The 16,605-nt window shown below is 43.4% G+C and overlaps 1 protein-coding gene across 3 annotated transcripts in view; it reads right to left on the reverse strand.

Annotated features, from left to right (window-relative positions):
* Window positions 1-10,388: 10,388 nt before the first annotated feature.
* The window catches only part of cdk14 (cyclin-dependent kinase 14), a 49,131-nt gene continuing 42,914 nt past the window's right edge, over window positions 10,389-16,605 (reverse strand). For all 3 annotated transcript variants that reach the window (XM_053490699.1, XM_053490700.1, XM_053490701.1), the window contains 3 exons: window positions 12,191-12,330; window positions 11,960-12,063; window positions 10,389-11,871 (listed from right to left, as the gene is read on the reverse strand). In XM_053490699.1, coding sequence (XP_053346674.1) covers window positions 11,963-12,063; window positions 12,191-12,330 — 241 coding nt within the window. In that variant the 3' untranslated portion in view covers window positions 10,389-11,871; window positions 11,960-11,962. The remainder of the gene's footprint in view (window positions 11,872-11,959; window positions 12,064-12,190; window positions 12,331-16,605) is intronic.

Here is a 16,605-nt window from a genome sequence, read left to right on the forward strand (position 1 = left end):
TTAAAAAAAAAAAAAAAAAAGTTCCTAAAACAGTAAGTACCATCAGAATATGACTCAGGGCCACTTGTAAGTATTGCACAGTAATCTAGTATTGTTTATGTAATATTGTATTATTGTATGTAATCTTGTATTACATATTTTATTGGGAAGTAGTATTGCAGTAATTATATTATTAATATGGTATGTGATAATGTCCTGTTGTGTAACAGTTAGTGAAAAATCCACATACATGTGTGTATGAGTTACAGGGAAGAGTTGTACATTTTTATGGCTGTTGGGAGAAAGGATCTTCTGTGGCGCTCTGAGGAACACTTAATAGTAATCAGTCTCTGGCTGAAACTGCTCCTCTGTTCAGCAAAGACACTGTGTAGCGGGTGAGAAGGATTGTTCAAAATGGATTGTACTTTGGATAGAACCCTCCTCTTCGCTACTACATCCACAGAGTCAAGCTCCATGCCTAGCACAGATCTGGCCTTTTTTATTGACGTGTCCAGTTTGTTCTTATCAGACACCTTAATGTTACCACCCCAACAGACCTCAGCATAAAAAAATGACACTCGCCACAACGGTTTCATCGAACATCCGCAGAATGGTGTTACAGACGTTAAAAGACCTGAGCCTTCGAAGAAAGTACAACCGACTTTCTTGTAGAGTGCCGTTGTGTTGAGTGACCATTCAAGTTTGTTGTCCAGATGGACTCCGAGATATTTGTATTCAGAGACCATGTCCACTATCTCTCCCTTTACAGATATAGGAGTCACAGGGGTCTTGCTTCTCCTAAAGTCTACAACCATCTCCTTTGTTTTCCTGATGTTCAGTTGTAGGTGGTTACGCTCACACCAGGAAACGAAGTCATCCACCATAGACTGGTACTCAGAGGTGTCACCCTCCTTTACACACCCAACAACCACAGAGTGGTTCCAACGGCATTTCCTGTTTATCGTGACAGCAACTTCAATCTATTTCACTAACCAATGAGAGGAGTTGTGGGAGGAGCGTTGCGTCGACGTCATTAATTTACTTACAACCAATGATGTTTTTTTCCCCTTAACGAATTTTCCTCCTCCTCAATGTCCCTTTAGGGGCTCCGTGATTATTATTATTTTTATTTTTTGCCTAACATAATTTTTATTTTTTTTTTTTTGCCTAGCATTTTATTTTGCCTGGCATTTTATTTTCCAAGGTGGAATTTTTTTTTTACTCCAAAGTTTGTTTGTTTTTCCACCCATGTCCCACCCATGGCTTCGTAAGAATCAGCACTAGTGAAAGTTTAAACCTTCAGAAAGAAGAATACCTGGTGATTTTCTGGGAAGAAAAGCTTTGTTACAGACAGCCTTGGGTACCTGAGGAGAATCACAGTCTAAAAGCAGTCACATTTCATTGTCAAACTTCTTCCTGTCCTCATACACCAACTAGCCAACATCAAGCAAAATAAACAACTAAGAAAATTTGAAAAGGCTGGAAATCGGTTGAGAATGCTTCAGCACATTATTAAAACCTGAAAGGATAGTGCTGAACCCTAAACTCTAGACAGGGGGAAAAAATCATGATTGGAGATCACATCAAATTAACAGCAAAAACCAAAGCATTTCCACACACACACACATACACACACAATGTGATCACAGGGTTTGGACTAAACAACAACAATGTCTCTGTAAGAAAACCACTTATTAGTAAGGCTAGTCTAAAAATCAATTTGCTAGAGGTCATAAAGACTGGACTTTGGAGCGATGGGAAAAGGTCATGTGACCTGATGAGTCCAGACTGACCCTATTCCAGAGCAATGAGCGTGTCAGGGTGAGAAGGGAATGACATAAAGCGATGCACACATCATGCAAAGTGCCCACTGTACAAGCCTCTGGAGACAGTGTTATGATCTGGGGTTAATCAGTTACTCAGGTCTAGACTCAGTAACGTTATGGGCAATAAAATGAAGTAAGCTGACCACCTGGATCCAAGATGGCGGCGCGGCAGTAGCACGCCACAGTCGCTCCGGAGCCAAAATGGTACTACGTTGTTAAAGTTTTGTGTGTAGCGCGTTTATTTTACTCTGTGTATGGATATCGTCGCGACTGGTGTCCGTACATACAACCGCCAGACACTTTTCTACCTAAATAACCCGGTTAACGACATCCACGTTGAGCTGCAGGAAAAGCTAATCAACCTCAGCTTGCTGCGTGAACCAGGCCTTAAAGCCTCGCTGTTGACTGATGCTGGCGACCGGAGAAGGGGACATCGGAAGCAATGCGTGAGGAAGTGGAAGCGTGGCAAGTGGGCGAGAGTCTGTGCTAGGCTAAAAACAAACCCTAGCCGGCCGGCTCTCCCCTCCATCATCTTATCCAACGTCTGCTCCCTGGACAATAAACTGGACTAGATCCAACTCCAGCAGGCTACACAGCCTTTATATTTATTTTCCACCACAAGCAGACACGGACACTGCCTTATGCGAGATGCATGACACAACACCGGGATGCTGCGCTTATTGTGGCGGGGGACTTTAATAGTGCCAACCTCAAACGCGCAGCGCCAAACTTTCATCAACATATCACCTGCCCCACCAGGGGCGAAAGGACACTGGACCACTGCTATACAATGGTCAAGGACGGCTACTAGGCACAATCTCGCCCTCCGTTTGGTAAATCCGACCATGCCGCCATCTTCCTCATGCCAAAATACAAACAAAGGCTGAAACAGGAAGTTCCAGTTCAAAGGGAGGTCCCTGCGGTGATTCTCCTGGGGGTCTCATGCCCTGGGGGGTCTCCGGATGTTTGGGGCCCAGGTCTTTTCCATGTCTGCTTCATGCCTTGCGGGACGGAGCGGTTGTTCCTCACACACACTATCAAACATTTACATGGAGGAACCTTATGAACATAAGTGCGCTCATACACACAGGTGTGCACACAGATGTACACACAAGCATTTACATTGGTGTAAAAACAGGGGTGCACAGACACACACTGTCTTGATCTGCTGTTGCTTCAAAACTTATTTTGTAATATTAGTTATGTGTGCTGCTTAATAACATTTAACATTTAGTATTTACCGTGAGTCATACAGATGTTGATTGTTGCTGCAGTTTCTCTGATGTTGTGTCCTCTGGTGTTATCTCTTTTTGTCAGCAGGTATGGAAGCAAATTCTATTTTTTTATTAAAAATTTTTTTTTCTGTTTTTCTTTCTATCTTTCTATATTATTATTGTGTGTATGTATGTATGTGTGTATATGTGTGTATTTGTGTATATGTAGGTATATATGTATGTGTGTATATATGTGTGTGTGTTTACGTATATATGTGTATGTGTGTGTATATATGTATATGTGTGTGTATATGTGTATGTGTGTGTGTATGTATATGTGTGTATATGTGTATGTGTATGTATATGTATATGTATATATATCCGGAAGGCGGTGAAAGAAGCGAAGCAGCGCTACGGGAGGAAACTAGAGTCACAACTCCAACAGAGTGACTCTAGGAGCCTGTTGCAGGGACTAAGGACAATAACGGATTATAAAGCACCAACATCCAGTATGATGAACGCAGACGTGTCTCTGGCAGACAAGCTGAACACTTTCTATGCTCGCTTCTATGCTGCAGCTAAAGACGCTAGCGATGCTAATGCTAGCGGTGCTAACAGCTGCAGAACGGAAATCACTGCCAGCACCGGAAGCGCGTTCATCATCACCGAGCATGACGTGAGGAGAGCCTTCAAGAGAGTGAACACCAGGAAAGCAGCAGGACCAGACGCCATCTCAGGCCGTATTCTCAGAGCCTGCGCAGACCAGCTAGCACCTGTGTTTACTGAGATATTCAACCTCTCTTTATCTCAGTCGGTGATCCCCACATGCTTCAAAGAGTCCATCATTGTTCCTGTCCCAAAGAAACCTCATCCTGCTCCCCTTAATGACTATCGCCCTGTAGCCCTCACCTCAGTAGTGATGAAGTGCTTTGAACGCCTGGTCAGAGACTTCACCATTTCTTCACTACCAGACCCACTGGACCCACTACAGTTTGCATACCGTCCAAACCGTTCCACGGACGATGCAATCTCTCATCTCCTCCATACATCTCTCACTCACCTGGACACTCGGAGGGGGAATTATGTGAAAATGCTCTTCATCAACTACAGCTCTGCATTTAATACCATAATTCCCTCCACACTTACCGCCAAGCTGGAGCACCTGGGACTCAGCTCATCCATGTGTCAGTGGATCTCCAATTTTCTGACTGGCAGACCACAGGCAGTAAGGATGGGCGGACATGTCTCAGCCTCCATCACTCTCAGTACTGGAGCCCCCCAGGGTTGTGTTCTGAGCCCCCTGCTGTACTCTCTGTACACCCACGACTGCGTGGCCACTACCAACTCCACCACCATCATCAAATTTGCTGACGACACTGTTGTGGTGGGCCTGATCACGAACAACGATGAGACGGCCTACCTGGAGGAGGTTGGAAATCTGGAGAACTGGTGCCAGAGGAACAATCTCCTGAACATCAGTAAGACAAAGGAGCTGATAGTGGACTTCAGTACAAAGCAGGTGAGGAACTACCAGACCCCCGTCATCAACAGGAGCCCAGTGGAGAGAGTGGACAGCTTCAGATACCTCGGTGTTCACATCACGCAGGACCTGGCATGGTCCTTTCACATCAACACCGTGGTAAAAAAGGCCCGGCAGCATCTCTACCACCTCAGACGCTTGAGAGACTTTAGACTGCCCTCCAAGGTGCTCAGGAATTTCTACTCCTGCAACATAGAGAGCATCCTGACGGGAAATATCACGACCTGGTTCGGGAACAGCACCATGCAGGAGAGACGAGCTCTACAGAGGGTTGTGCGATCAGCTGAGCCCACCATCCGCATCGAGCTCCCTGACCTGCACTCAATCTACAGCAGGCAGTGCTGGACCTGGGAAGTGGTCTGGGAAGTGATTCCGCTCCCTGAAGGCCAACACAGAGAGACTGAGGAGGAGCTTCTTCCCGCAGGCGATAAGGTCTCTCAACCACAACCACACCACTATGCAGAACTAACACAATCTTTTCATAATTGATTAATCAATCAATCTTTTTACATCCATGGACACTATGGACAATTATACGCACACCTTTCTTCATATCAACACATATCAACACATTTCTTCACTACCCGACACACTGGACCCTCTACAGTTCGCTTACCGTCCAAATCGTTCCACAGACGATGCCATCTCTCATCTCCTCCACACAGCACACACTCACCTGGACACTAGAAGGGGGAATTATGTTAAAATGCTCTTCATCGACTACAGCTCTGCATTTAATACCATAATTCCCTCCACACTCACCACCAAGCTGGAGCACCTGGGACTCAGCTTATCTATGTGTCAGTGGATCTCCAACTTCCTGACTGGCAGACCACAGGCAGTAAGGATGGACGGACACGCTTCAGCCTCCATCACTCTCAGCACTGGAGCCCCCAGGGGTGTGTTCTGAGCCCCCTGCTGTACTCTTTGTACACATATGACTGTGTGGCCACTACCAGATCCACCACCATCAAGTTTGCTGACAACACCGTTGTGGTGGGCCTGATCTCTGATAACAACGGGACAGCCTAACTGAAGGAGATTAGGAATCTGGAGAACTGGTGCCAGAGAAACAACCTACTTCTAAACGTCAGTAAGACAAAGGAGTTGATAGTGGACTAAGCAGGAGAGGAACTACCAGACCACCGTCATTATCGAGAGCCCAGTGAGTGGACAGCTTCAAATACCTCGGTGTTCACATCACGCAGGACCTGTCATGGTCCTTTCACATCAAAACCGTGGTGAAAAAGGCCCGACAGCGTCTCTACCACCTCAGACGCCTGAGAGACTTCCGACTGCCCTCCAAGGTGCTCAGGAACTTTTACTCCTGCACCATAGAGAGCATCCTGACGGGAAACATCTCAACCTGGTTTGGGAACAGCACCATGCAGGACAGACAAGCTCTACAGAGGGTTGTGCGATCAGCTGAGCCCACCATCCGCACCAAGCTCCCTGACCTGCACTCAATCTACAGCAAGCAGTGCTGGACCAAGGCCATGAAGATCGTGAAGGACCTCAGCCATCCCAACAATGGACTGTTCTCTCTGTTGAGGTCAGGAAAGTGATTCCGCTCTCTGAAGGCCAACACAGAGAGACTGAGGAGGAGCTTCTTCCCGCAGGCAATACGGTCTCTCAATCACACCACCACACAGTACTGACCCACACATATGGTTTTTACACATACTGGACATACTGGACATTCTGGACATTCGTTTACACTAGTGGCCACTGCACAACAACACTTCGTGGTCATCAAATCACTCCATCACAAGCCACTTTAAATAAATCACTTTAAGCATATTTGTACTGCATAAGTCACTTTAAATATGTGGATTGCACCACCCTGGACATTACCATTCTTTTATTATCATTTATTCTAACTCCATTCCACACAAAAAATAACATAAATATGTACCTACTCGTACAGCTGCTTTTATTGTTCTATATTTCTTCATATATTCTTTATTCTTCATATATTTTTCATATATTTCTTCATATATTTTTCATATATTTTCTATATTGTGTATTTTTGTTGTACAGTTATTTTATTTTTAACTTTAATTTGTATATTTTATTTTATTCTTTCCTAGTTAATTTTACCCTTTATTTAAATTTCCATATTTATTTCCTATTCCTATTCATAGTTTTAAATTTTTAGGTCAGCAGTTGTCTAAGCATTTCACTGCATATCGTACTGTGTATGACTGTGTATGACTGTGTGTGACAAATGAAATTTGAATTAGAATTTGAATTTGCTGTCTTTGTTTTCACAAAGACTTGGCTCGACGACAGAGTACCGGACGCCGCTATTCAGTTAGGCGACAGAAATGCAGCTCTGTGCCATAAGACTCGCGGTGGCAGCTTGTGTGTACATCAACTTGAAATGATGCAAGAACTCTGTGCTAGTTTCTAGTTATTGCTCATTGCTGGCAGAGTTTGTGACTGTTAGATGCAGACCTTTTTATTTACCGCGGGAATTCACCACTGTTTTTAATTATCGGAGTGTATATTCCACCTAACGCTAATGCTAAGGAAGCGCTAAGGGAAATGTATGCAAAGAACAGTGAACTGCAGAATACACACCCGGATGGACTGTTTATTGTTGCTGGAGATTTCAACCAAGCAAACCTTAAGTCAGTGCTTTCTAGATTCCATCAATATGTGGACTTTGCAACGAGAGGGGATAACACGCTGGATCTTGTTTACACAAACATCCCTGGCGCATATTGGGCAGAGCCCCGCCCCCACCTTGGCTACTCAGACCACATCTCTGTTATGCTAATTCCAGCATACAGACCACTCGTCAAGCGTTCAAAACTGGCTCTGAAGCAGGTGAAAACCTGGCCAGCAGGAGTCATCTTTGCTCTTCAGGACTGTTTCGAGAACAATGACTGGAACATGTTTAGGGAGGCTGCGACTTACGGCAACTTGGAGGAGTACACGTTATTAGTGACCAGCTACATCAACAAGTGCACCGATGACGTCACTGTCTCCAAAAGCATCATCAATTTACAATCCAATCAGAAACCGTGGATTACTGCAGAAGTGCGTGCACTTCTGAGGACCCGAGACTTTCTCGGGCCATCAGAGAGGCAAAGCGTGCACACGCCCAGAGAATCCACAACCACTTCATAGACAGTGGCGACACACGGCACATGTGGCAGGGCTTACAAGCCATCACTCACTACAGGACGACATCACCTGCCTGTGACGGTGACGGCTCCCTCCCAGATGCACTGAACAACTTCTACGCTTGGTTCGACAGACAGAACGACATGGCGGTGAGAAAGACCACTCCTCCTCTGAATGACCAGGTGCTGTGTCTCACTACAGCTGATGTGAGGAAAACTCTACGTAGAGTTAACCCATATAAAGCTGCTGGACCAGACAACATCCCAGGCAGAGTGCTCAGAGAATGTGTGGAACAGCTGGCAGATGTTCTCGCTGACATCTTCAACATCTCACTGAGCAGCGCACTTGCTCCTACGTGCTTCAAGGCCACCACCATCGTACCTTTGCCCGTGTCCTGTCTTTATGACTACTGTCCCGTTGCACTTACACCCACCATCATAAAGTGCTTTGAGCGGCTTGTCATGAGACACATCAAGACCCTGCTGCCCCCCTCACTGGACCAAACAATTTGCAATTTGCGTACCGTCCTAACCACACTCCATCTTGCCCTCACACACTTGGAGAAGAAGGACACATACATTCAAATGCTGTACATAGATTTCAGCTCAGCATTCAACACTATCATCCCCAATAACTGATCAGGAAGCTGACCCTGTTGGGCCTGAACACCTCCCTCTGCAACTGGATCCTGGACTTTCTGCCCGAAAAGCAACAGTCAGTAAGGATCGGGAACTGCAACTCCAGCACCACCACACTGAGCACTGGGGCCCCACAAGGCTGTGTGTTCAGTCCCCTGCTGTTCACACTGCTGACTCACAACTGTGTAGCAACATACAGTTCAAATCACATCATTAAGTTCGCTGATGACACGACCGTGGTGGGTCTCATTAGCAAGAACGACGGGTCGGCGTACAGAGAGGAAGTGCAAAGGCTAACGGACTGGTGTAAAGACAACAACGTGTCTCTGAATATTGACAAGACAAAAATAGTTGTTGACTTTAGGAGGACATGAGGAGACAATTCTCCGCTGAGCATCAATGGCTCCTCTGTGGAGATCGTCAAAAACACCAAATTCCTGGGTGTCCACCTAGAGAAGGACCTCAGCTGGTCCCTTAACACCAGCTCCCTACACAAGAAAGCTCAACAGCGTCTCTTCTTTCTAAAAAGGCTGGGGAAGGCCCAGCTTCCACCACCGATCCTGACCTCCTTCTATAGAGGAACTATCGAGAGCAACCTAAACGGCTGCATCACTGTCTGGTTTGAAAATTGTGCCATATTGGACTGCAGAACCCTACAGCAGATAGTGAGGACAGCGAAGAAGATCATCGGGGTCTCTCTCCCCTCTATTGAAGACATCTACACCACACGCTGCATCCGCAAAGCTTCAGCATTGTGGTTGATCGGACACACCCCTCTTACACACACTTCACACTCCTGCCATCTGGAAAAAGGTACCGAAGCATTCGGGCACACACATCCAGACTGTGCAACAGCTTTTTTCCACAAGCTATCCGTCTTCTTAATAAAAAAGGGACTGGACTGATACACACACACACACACAGAAACATTATCACTTAGCTTAACTCAAAACCTCAAAACTACCTCAAAACATTGAGACTGGACTGACCAACCAACACAAGCGCAAACACACTGACCTACACCACCAAACTATCGAACACACCAACCTGTAAATGCCCTTTTGCACAATATTCATTACTGGATTACCTTTGCACTAACTTCTTAATTCTTGCTGCTACGTTAAGTTAAGGAATGTTTACTGTTTCTCCACTACCTCAACTCATCACCTCAACACCTTATTATTATGTCGTCATGTCGCACTTTGTTGCTTTTGTTCGCACATTTGCACGTGCACTTTATGTTGTCTGTAAAACCTGTAGATAGTCTTCCTTGGCTAGTTATTTTTTGTTAATTTATGTTGTAATTTATGTTAGGTCAATCTGTCTCGTCTCTGCTAGCCAGCTAACTAGGCCTCTTAGTTAGCTAGTTTAGTTTTTCTGTTAATTTATGTTGTAAATTTATGTTGCATGTAGCACCTTGGTCCTGGAGGAACGTTGTTTCGTTTCACTGTGTACTAATTGTATATGGTTGAAGTGACAATAAAGCCTACTTGAACTTGAATGTACTGAATTACCAGGTTATCACATCTATGGAGGTTTAGTTCCCTGATGGCACGAGCCATATTCCAGGACTCAAAGTGTGAGAGGAATCATCATCTGAATGTGTGACTTTATATTTTGGACAGGTGGTGGAGCTCCAATATTAGACACAGGATCAGGAATGAAAACGTGAAACACACAAACACAGATCTCCAGAAACAAGTGAAAACCCATAGATGACTGTGTGTGTGTGTGTGTGAGTGAGTGAGTGAGAGAGAGATTATATAAGGTGTTTAATGGTTAAGTTAGGGAAAAGCTTTATTATAATCTGTTATAAAGCAAGTGTGATGGTGGTGATTCAGTTTGAGAACATCATGAGACCACGTAATGATGTGGAGAAAACCTTTGTTCATGTGTTTGCCATTTGTACAATATACATTCACAACATACAGGATGTGTACACACACACACACACCTGTACCTGTGCTCCAATTTCACTTCATCTCACACTGGAGCAGCGCAGCAGCACATCTGTAGCCGTGGTCTTACAGAACACCTCCACTAACGCTGACACGTCCTGCTGCATCGAAATACTTTATTTATTTCAGGTAAATTTTCACTGTTAACAACAGTGAACTTTACAGAGGGGCGGTACAGTGATGACATCACACACGCTATAACACGGTTATTATAGGGTTGTTACAGGGTTATAAGGAGTGGTAGCGAGCATCAGTGCAAAAAGAGAAAGAAACAGATACGCAAATGCATCATAAGTACATATTTATCTCCAGGGAATATTCAACACACACACTCAAACACACACACAGAAAAGAGAAACAGAGCGAGAGAGCGAGTGCTGACTTCCATTCATGTTGATGTTTGTCTTTTATCCTGCTGATTGAGTGTCAGTGCACGGGGCGATGATGTCATGATTAGGTGATGATGTCATGATTTGTGATGTCACATATCTAATCACATAATAAAGCAAATAACATCTTATTTTCTGACATGCAACATCTAAACATTATGAGAACTGCAGTGTACCTGTTCCCCTTATTGTATGTGTGTGTGTGTGCATGTTAAAATTAAAATGATAAAGATGTTAGATTTTATTGCTCCTGTTAATATTAAGAGCACTTTAAACTGAATGTGAATGCTGCAGTGTAAATATGCGTACCATGTTGTACTCTGTGTGTGTGTGATCATTTTTATTCAAACATATATAAAATAAATGTGACTTATTACTTTCTTTTTTAAACACACACACACACACACACACACACTAACAGTGCAAGCCTTTCATTGCTCTTTCTCCTGTATTATATTTAAGGAAGTCACACTCAGAACTGGTCAGGTGTGTAAGTGGAGTGGAGTGGAGCACTTCACACAGCTTCACACACACCTCTGTGACACAGGAAGCTCTCGATTAAGCAAGCACACACACACACACACACACACACACACACACACACAGCAACCAATCATGGTGTTTGTAGCTGAGCTGTGATTGGTAAGTGTCAGAGTGTAGCACCACATAGGTGTATTGCCTGAATTACACACACGCACATACACACACATGCACACACACACACATGCACGCATACAGAGATTTCAAAATTACTGTGTGTGTTTGTGTTTGCTCATTGCTTAAATTCAGTCTCTGTAAACAATGTCACTATTATTATTATTATTATTATTATTATTATAACTGTAAATGTGTACTGATTTATTATGGAAGGGGGCGTGGCCAGTGGTGGAAGGTGTGGTAAGAGGCGGAGTCAGAATAGGAGATCAGGAAGGTTCTCTACATACATTCTCATAATACACACATTCACACATAAACAAAGCTGCACATTGTGTGTGTGTGTGATGTTTTAATGTGTAAACAGTTTAAAAAAAAAGTTTCAAATAATAATATTGTGTGACAATAAGTGAAATTCCCCTTATTCTCACACACACACACACACACACACACACACGTACGAAGTAATAATTTAAAAGAACAGAGTTGACTCTCCTTCATGTCTTTTCTTCATCCTGACAGAACACATAGGGAGCGCAACCTGCAACACACACACACACACATCTTCTTGTCACTCACTGTGTGTGTGTGTGTGTGTGTGTGCGTGTGTGTGTGTATGTGTGTGTTACCTGTCAGTGTTTAGCACATGCAGCTCCTTTGATGTGTGTTTTGATGTTAGTGACATTTGACTCGGGCTGCAGCTTCACACTCGGCACTGAGAAGATGGAGGACACTAAGGAAACACACACACATTTTATTAGTATAAATCTTGCTACTTTATCCAGACTTTGTGTGTGTCATGTGAGTGTGTGAGGGGGAAGGTGGGGGGTGTAGTGTGTGTGTGTGTGTGTGTTACTGACTGTCTGAGAGCTCCCTCAGTTTAGAGGTCAGTGAGGTGAAGAAGTCGTGCTGCAGCGCCGCCTGGGCCGAAACTCGGTGCTTCGGGAAACACTGCAGAAACCTGGAGGCTAAATCCTCGGCATGATCCACATGACCTAACCTACACGCACATCACACACACACATATTACACACCTGTAGCACTGCCACATAAGGGGCAATTTTACATAGTGTAAATAGGTCGGCTTAAAGTAAAGACAGCTGCAGCACTTTATTGATTATGCCCACTAAGGTTGTTTGTGCCTATGTACTATGTATATTGGTTCCCGCTCCCACTCTCGCGAGACTACGTTGCCTGTCGGCACAGGAAGAAGGTGATGCACGTGGTCACATGACCTGGAAATAAAAGGCGGCCCGGCAAAGCACTCGAGGAGGAAGTTAGGAGTTTCAGCACGCTGTTTTTCGTAGAGACAAACAAGGGCTGTTTCCTGCAGGTTTTCCTTGCTTTCAGGATTAACACTGGTCTGCTTCGCTACGGTTCTCTTACTCCGACATCAGCCTCCTGGGATTATTTCATCATTTTCGGTGAGATCTTTGGGGGAACCTTCACACATTCATACAATAACCTAGACTTTGGACATTAAACACATTCACACACACTCCGTTTTCGATTTATAATTTTTTTTTTTGGTTGGTGCACCTTTTTGTTTTATTCTTTGTATAATACACTCTTGGTTTGATTAACTTGGTCTTGTTTGTGTCATTCATGTTAACTGGTTTTTAAAGCACACGGACACGGAGATAAAGGCCTCGCAGTTTTTGTAACATTAGTTAAATATATTTTAGCTGAGCATTACACACCTATTAAATACATATTACTGTACACACACAAACACATAAACACTATATACATAATACACACAATATACATAATACACACACACACACACATAACCAAGGTCAGAAGTTTTAAGAATGACAAATATATAATTTTTTATTATATAATCTGTTGCTTCAGAGTTTTTAGATCTTTTTGTTAGATGACACCTGATGAGCTTTAGCAGATCATCTCGTCCTCCAATCTCACCACCTGTTCATTAGATACAATCCTTCCCACAATGCTCCAGGCCATCTCACGAGACCTCTTTCCCTTCATCACAACCCTCATCAATCCATTCCATATCAGGGGGACAGGGGTAGCTCAGTGGTTAAGGCATTGGACTACGGTTCGGAAGATCCCAGGTTCAAACCCCACAACCACCAAGTTGCCACTGTTGGGCCCTTGAGCAAGGCCCTTAACCCTCAACTGCTCAGATGTGTAATGAGATAAAATGTAAGTCGCTCTGGATAAGAGCGTCTGCTAAGTGCCTAAATGTCAATGTCAATGTCAATATCATCTGGTCATGTTCCTGCGGCATTTAAAAAGGCAGGATTACTTCAATCCTCAAGAAACCTTGCTGGATAGAGCGGACATCAGTAACTAATGCCTGGTATCACTTCTCTCGCAGAACAACCTTAATGATCCCAATCAATTTGGAATCAATTGCACATTCTACAGAGACTGCCCTTCTGTCAGTCACTGAAAAGCTCCATGCTGATATATCAACTAAACTATCATCTGTCCTCATCCCCCTAAACCTAACCCTGGTAAGCTATAGTTTGGCTTCAGAGAAAGCTAATGAACTAATGCCCATATGCAAGTGTCCTATCGCTTAACTTATTTCTATGAAAAGCGCAGTGAGTACATTCTTGATTAATTTAATATTAACCAGACAGACAGATAATACAGACAGAGGCTAACGCTAACAAAGCTCAATGGTTAACATTAGTACAGGCAGTTTCCAGAATTCCCAAAACAGTATTTTACGCACTCTGTGGTAAATAGGTTTATTAATATATTTTATTTTATTTAAAATCTCCTGTTCTCTTTAAGCAGAGCTCCGTTGTGGAGGATTGGGGGGTCAGACGGGTGACGGTTGGCCTTTTGGACCTAGAATACTTTACCCCCCTTGAAAAGAATGAACTAATTTTACTCTTCTGCAAATTCATTAACCTGTATATTAGATCCTGTACCGACACATTTTCTTAAACAGATAGTACCAGCAATAACCCCTGTTGGGAATAATTAATTCTTCACTCAGCATTGGTTATGTTCCAAAATCTTTTAAATTAGCAGTTATTAAACCAATAATTAAGAAACCTGACCTCGACCCCTGTCAGCTGTCCAGTTACAGGCCAATATCAAACCTCCCCTTTATCTCTAAGATTCTGGAAAAGATAGTAGCGGAGCAGCTATGCTCATATATACATAGAAATGGCATACATGAACTGTATCAGTCAGGATTTAGGCCTCATCACAGTACAGAGACAGCGTTCGTTAAAGTAGTAAATGACATTCTATTGGCCTCTGATCAGGGTTGTGTTCAGCAACAGTTATGGGGGGGGGGTTGTAAGATGAATGAGAAAACCTAATTTACAAGACAAAAGAGTTAGATGTGTGAGAGCGCATCTCTGATTTGCTCTTCAGTGTGTGTGTGTGTGTGTGTTTTAGGTTTCTAGGGGTGCATTCTTAAATTCAGTCTGTCTGAATCTCTATAAATGCCAAGTTGGGAGATCATGTTTGAAAAAATGACAACAATTAAACACTTGATCATCTGCATCTGTGCTATTTTGTGCTTAAGTTACCCATATTTTTTTTCTTATTTTAAAAATGCTTTGGGCTTTAAGAACTACATTAAAAGAACAAAGACAAACTTAGGAGGAGTGGAAAATGCAGGTGGTAAGGTGCAGGTGGTAAAATGCAGAAAATGGTAAGGTGAGAAATCTCAATGGAGAATGTTCGGTTTTCCCCCCACTACTGACTGTTAGAAGGTGCTAAATGCTGTGTTTGAAGGGGGTTCTTTGGACCTGTCAGCGCACAAGAGCAAGAGCACACACCTGTGGCACTTTAACCGTTAGTGCATCAACATTGTCTTGATTAAACCTAAGAACACAAGTGAGATATATCAATACGTTAATAATTTACACCTTGATAACAGTAGTGCAGAAGGATCTGAAGAGACTTGTCTCTTTTACACCATGACTTTGACACGTTTACAGTAAATTCGCCATAGACTGTTTATTTTGCTGAATATTACAAAACTGCCATGTCCCATAAAACAGTGCATCTTTAATAAGCCATATTTACAATAGAAAAAAACAGGAAATAAGTGTTTAATGCATTTTAGTATTGTGTATTAATAAGTGCTCTTACAGTGTACGGTATGTGCGCTGGTGGGGATTATGAGACCTACCAGAGCTGGGCAAAGCAGGTGAAAAGCCAAATTGCACAAGAATTTAAAAGACAAGGTGCACGAGTGTGTCATACAAAGATTTCCGGATCTGAAAGCGGACCACTGGTTCCGAGTCAGAAGTAAAATAAACGGGTGGGCGCTCTTGCATGGCAATAGAGTAGAACGTGTTTGGCTCGTGCTCTCGCCGAACTCTTGTTTTTTATGTAAATAAGCACTTTATTTTACAAAACACTATATAAAATTTGATATGATTTTCACTTTGAAATGAGGGAAAAATTAATATGCGAGTCAATGGCGGAAAAACTACGCAAATAACGCGTCATCCAACACTAGGCCCAACGTCGCCTCGTCTTCGTGCTCCACCACTTGAGCAGTCCAAAGAAAATGGATGCTAATGCCTTGAAATCCGAGATTCTTCGCTCATTAACAAAAGATATCTCAGCAGTAATTACGGCTGAACTAAAAAATTCGCTTGCCGATGATTTCAGCACCCTTAAAAACTAGATACAATCCGTTAAAAGGGAAATTATAAACAATGTGGTAGCGTTTCACTCCGAAATGGAACAAATACAGGACGTGGAAGGCGGCCTATCAATGTGGTCGGACAAGGTGACAACTTTTAAATCTGTGGTCACTTGTTTGAAAACAGAGGTAGCTGAGCTAAGACGAAAATGTGAGAACATGGAGGGAAGGATGAGAAGATGTAATATCAGGATAGTGGGGGTAGCTGAGACAGATAGATCAAACTCTACTGTGTTTGTTTCGAGGCTGCTGAAAGAAACACTACAACTGGAGAAGGATGTGCTTGTTTCACGCACTGCTCCATGTTCCCTCCGATCCTCCAGCACTGCTCGCCTCATTCCACCATCTCTCAGGGATCGAGGGCGGCATTCATCAAGGCTCTTTTCTGTTCTGGCACCTAGGTGGTGGAATGAACTTTCTCTAGATGTCCGTACAGCTGAGACTTTAACTATCTTTAATCGACGACTCAAGACGCATCTGTTTCTCCAGTACTTGAATTAACACCCCCCCCCCCAAAAAAAAAACTCTTCCCAGTTGTGTTGGACTAATGGCACTTAGTTATTAACCTAGTTAACCCAGTGTAAGTATGTATCCAATGATGTAAACTTTAAAGCACTTTTT

The sequence above is a fragment of the Clarias gariepinus genome, unplaced genomic scaffold (genome assembly GCF_024256425.1).
Source record: "Clarias gariepinus isolate MV-2021 ecotype Netherlands unplaced genomic scaffold, CGAR_prim_01v2 scaffold_30, whole genome shotgun sequence".
Lineage (NCBI taxonomy): Eukaryota > Metazoa > Chordata > Actinopteri > Siluriformes > Clariidae > Clarias > Clarias gariepinus.